The sequence below is a fragment of the Mustela putorius genome, unplaced genomic scaffold (genome assembly GCF_011764305.1).
Source record: "Mustela putorius furo isolate JIRA1106 unplaced genomic scaffold, ASM1176430v1.1 tig00000196_pilon_pilon_pilon, whole genome shotgun sequence".
NCBI lineage: Eukaryota > Metazoa > Chordata > Mammalia > Carnivora > Mustelidae > Mustela > Mustela putorius.
In genome coordinates, this window is record NW_025421310.1 from 11,948,596 (window position 1) to 11,953,056 (window position 4,461).

General features: G+C 56.0%; 1 protein-coding gene across 1 annotated transcript; it reads right to left on the reverse strand.

The window, feature by feature from the left end:
* Window positions 1-1,598: 1,598 nt before the first annotated feature.
* Window positions 1,599-3,921, reverse strand: CRX (cone-rod homeobox). Its single transcript, XM_004767458.1, has 3 exons — window positions 3,822-3,921; window positions 3,085-3,236; window positions 1,599-2,246 (listed from the first exon to the last, which is right to left on the reverse strand). The coding sequence occupies exons 1-3, from the start codon at window positions 3,919-3,921 to the stop codon at window positions 1,599-1,601; spliced, it is 900 nt and encodes a 299-aa protein (XP_004767515.1).
* Window positions 3,922-4,461: the final 540 nt, after the last annotated feature.

Consider the following 4,461-nt stretch of genomic DNA (forward strand, 5'->3'; position numbering starts at 1 on the left):
TCCCAGGTCTAATGTCCCAGAAGCCTGCATGACTCAGGCCCATGAGGGATGGTCCCGGGGTGTGCTGAGGAACCTACCCTTGTGGGTTCTAGTGATCTCAACACGCCCGTCAGAGGGCTTGGGGGTCTGGGCCATGTGGACCTCTCCCGGCCTGGACCCAGAAAACCCATCTGAGGCCTCCTGACCTTCCTTCCTGCACGGAGGGCCTGAAGCCATCTCCTACCAGCCCATGAGGGTAGACGGCAGGCTCTGCATCCCTGACCTCAGATCAGACCCTAGAAATCAGCCACAGTGGGAGAATTGACACCACAGAAATGGACAAAGGCTACAAATCAGAGCTTTTCCTCTTCTTTGGGGCGGGTGGGGGTGGCTCGTGGTCACCATGTACCAGAACACCACCTTCCCGCCCTACCTCCAGCTGCCTTGTGAAGCCCCCAAGGAAAGACCCATGGCTGCTGTCTCCCCCAGGGCCGAAAATGAAAGAAAAATTCAGACTGAGGAAGCAAAGGCAAACCACCACACTTCCAAGAGCGTCAACATGCTTGACTCCTTAAAATTCTCTTGGTGCTTGTCTCTGTCGCTGAGGATCAAGTCCGCATGGGAAGAAAGATTCCCCCCACCCCAGAGGCACTCCCTTGGGCCAGGCTCTCTGGTCCAGTCCCCGCAATGGGAACAGGAAACGGAATCTAAGAGAGAGACTGTGTATTTGAAATGCAGGCTTCCTCCAAATCCACGTGTCTTCCCCCCATGCCTATCTCTTGCCCATTTACAGTTGGGAAGCTGGCCACCTCCTCTTCCTTTTTGAAATACCCACAGCTAGAGTTGGGGCTCACGGTCGGCCCCAGTCCTAACCACCACGGTGCCTCCAAAGCTCGGATGAAATTCACCTTTAGAAAATCCTCCAACCAAAGGAGGGGCAAAGGAGACATGAAACAGGCAGCTTGCCTTCCCTTCGCGCACCAAATACGCCCATTCTCACCGTCCGGAAGAATGTATGAGTGATGCAATGTCCTTAAGAAGAAACTAAGAAGAGAAGAAGATGAAAAAGAAGAAGAAGAAAAAAAAATATATATATATGTATATGTATCAAAGAGCCCCCTAACCTATCATACAAAATCTGACCTGTGAAATCTGTAACATGCCAAGTGGATTGTTTTAATTGAACTGGACAGTTGGCCTAAGCTTCCACAATGGGGCTGCTTAAAAGACTGTCTTTGGATTTTCTAGAAGGATCTCTAGACATACGCTAAGCAAGCATCCCAAACGGAAGGTATGGAATTGAGCCTTCCCACCTGTGTCTGTTCAAGGGCACCTCGAGGCCAACCTCTCCAGGACCCCCCACATCAACCACCAAGGGTGGTTTAATTCCGTCCCGGGGCACCCTCTCAGCACCCATGTCAGGAGTCTGGGGCTCATGGTTTAAAACGGCAGCTGGGTTGAGGGTTACTAAGTCCTACTGAACTGCCCCCCAGAGAGCGAGAGGACCCTCCTCGGGGCAGGGGGAGACAGGGATGCGGGTGGGCTGCTCCGCCCATGAGTCCAGAGGGGCCACTGCCTTTGGAGGGAGGCCCGACCCCGCAGACGCCAGAGAGGGTTTTCTACAAGATCTGAAACTTCCAGGCACTCTGGTCCTTGTAGTCCAAAGAATCCATAGGGTTGTAGGTGAACTTCCAGGTGCCTGTGGGGTCCTTGAACTCCAAGCTGTCCACAGGACTGTAGGTGCCATAGCTCTGGCCGGACAGGGAGGTGGGGGACTGAGCCAGGGAGGGCCCCACGGAGGGGCCAGAAAGGGGGCTGAGAGCCGGGCCCCCCAACTGGGGCACCATAGGGGAAAGGTAGGGATCCAGGCCGCTGAAATAGGAGCTCGGAGACCCGTAGGCTGAGGGGGAAGAGCAGAACGCAGAGGCGGGGGCGTAGGTCATGGCGTAGGGCGCGGAGGTCAGAGGCGGCCCTGAGGCCACCAGGCCCGCCCGCTGGGCGTCCGGCAGCGGGGACTCTGAGGCCGGGCTCCAGATGGACACCGTGGCCACGGCTGTGGTGGGGGAGCCTGAGGGGCCGGGGAGAGGGGGGCTGTAGGAGTCCGAGATGCCCAGGGGGTCTGGACAGACGTCCGAGGAAGATCTCGGTGACATTCCTGCCTTCCTCTTGGCAGGCCGGGCCTTGGTCTGTGCACCTGGGGGCTGCGGCTGCTGCTTCTGCTGCTGGCGCTGCTGGCGGCATTTTGCTCTGCGGTTCTTGAACCAAACCTGGGGGGGGGGCAAGGGGAGATGGGGTGGGTGAGTGGGGAGGGAGCCCAGAGAGCCCCCACGGTGCCCTGAATGATGGCGTTTATGGGGGAGGCACGTCCCAATCACACCACCGTACCTTGCCGTCGGTTATGGGGCACCCCGTCTGTCCATCCGACCTACCATTCACATCTGCAATTATCCACACATGCACAGTCATAGGCACACACGTATTATCACACATGCACATGTGCAGGTAATCATGCACACACACACATGCAATCACACGTACGCCCGTATGTACACTTATCCATCCTTCCGCATAATCAATCACCATGCACGAACTAGGACTTTGGAGATGCCTCTGTGGACAGACCTTCTTGTCAAGGGCAACAGGTTATATACATCGACAGTAAGTATGCTGCATAGTATTTTAGAAGGTGATCAATACTTGGAAAGACCCCACAGAGCGGGAGGAGGGAGCAGCAGGGTAGGGCCCCCGGGGGACATTGCACCTGTAAGTGCGAGGGTACGGCTAGGTCTCATTGATGGACACGGTGACCTGATCGGTCAATAAACAAAGGCTTGAGCAAAGTGATGGAATAAGCAACTCCAGGTAGAAGGAACAGGGAGTGCAAAGGGCCTGGGGCTGGTGTGTGCGTAGCAGGTGTGTTAGGGGAAGAATCGGCAGATGTGGCTGGCAAAGAAAGTGGAGGGAGGGGTGAGGGGCAGTAACGGGGACGAGGGGTCATATTCAGGCCATACATGACTTTGGGTGTTACTCTAGGACTACTCCCCCTCTCTTCACTCTGGGTCCCAGGAAGGGCTGGAAGACACCCAGGGCTCGGACCACCCCCACCTGAACCCGGGACTCAGGCAGGTTGATCTTCAGAGCCACTTCCTCGCGAGCATACACATCCGGGTACTGAGTCTTGGCGAACAGGGCCTCCAGCTCCTCCAGCTGGCTCCGGGTGAAGGTGGTCCGCTCCCGCCGCTGCTTTCTTGGGGCACCTGAAGCAGGGACAGGACAATAGGACCATCACGGGACCTGGACCTGCCAGTCTCTTTGTCCCCCGGCGGGAGGTCCTGAGGTCCGGTGGAATGCCGAGAAGCCCTCTCTGGGCATTCATCTGCCCACCTACTTCCTGACCTTGTAGACCTCACTCTGTCCCCCTGCGAAATGGGGCCCCTCTTTGCCCGTCATCTTGGGGCTCATGCCTCACCCCAAGAACTGGCTTTAGCCCTCTAAGGAGGTGTATGAGTTCGGTTTTTATACCCTTTCTAAAATTTCTTATGCATGAAGGCATGTCCAATTGAAACACATAATCGAGAATATTCAGCTCCTTCTAGTGTAGAAGAGTGACAGGTCCACGTAGAAGGAACCCTTCCTAAATTGTTATGAACGCCCCTACACTTTCCTGCACCCCTAAAGGACGTGGAGAAGTGTTTAGCAAATTGCAAATGACTACATATAGTCAGTATGTGACTCCAATATTACCCTGGCAAATTCCCAGCTTCTTCCTGAGGGAGGATAAGGGACCCTAGGGGTCACCGAGAGCTGGAGGGAGGTGGCATCGGGAGAAGGATGGTACTCACTTGGATAGGACACAGCTTGGTGCATCAGATCCACGCTGGGACCACTCAAGGCCAAGGCGTTGACCGAGTAGTGGGGCCCCGGGTTCATATACGCCATCATGATCTTTGGGGACACCGCGGCCCAGGTCCACGGCCCTGCAAGATAGGAGGAGGCGCTCAGGCACTTCCCAGGTACCACGTGGTGCCCGACAGGCTCAGGTCCAAGTCCTGCTTCAGACTCTTCTTAGGTGTGTGCCCATGAGTACGTATCTCTCTGTGCCTCAGTTTCCCCGCCTATTGCCCTCTACTTAAGATGAGCAAAGCTTCCCCAAAACCCCGTCCGCATCAGCAGCTGAAACTGGAATGCCCATCCTAGGCCCCAGAAAAGATGTTCAGCCCCGCAGAGAATCACGGACAGCAGGGCCACCCCTTGCTTGGGACCTGGAGGTTTCTAGAGACATGGGCATTTCCCCCATAAACACCGGAAGCGTCCCGCACAAATTTGGGATGGCAGAACAGCATGCAGACAAGTGAAAGGCGATCTTCCACGACCACGTGTGACCCATCAGGTGGGCAAAGGAAAAGAGGAGGTCCTTTAGCTCCAGTGCCAGCCTGAGTGCAGAGAAGCAGGCGCTCCGGTGTCCAGTCAGGAGCGGCGTCT

What these genes read in the sequence shown, in the direction of transcription:
- CRX (XM_004767458.1), bottom strand. Translation starts at nt 3,921, where the DNA reads ATGATGGCGTATATGAACCCGGGGCCCCACTACTCGGTCAACGCCTTG. An exon ending in CCAAGCTGTGTCCTATCCAA is followed by an intron (nt 3,237 to 3,821) that starts GTGAGTACCATC and finishes TCCCTGCTTCAG; the next exon opens with GTGCCCCAAGAAAGCAGCGG. An exon ending in TGCCTGAGTCCCGGGTTCAG is followed by an intron (nt 2,247 to 3,084) that starts GTGGGGGTGGTC and finishes CCCCCCCCCCAG; the next exon opens with GTTTGGTTCAAGAACCGCAG.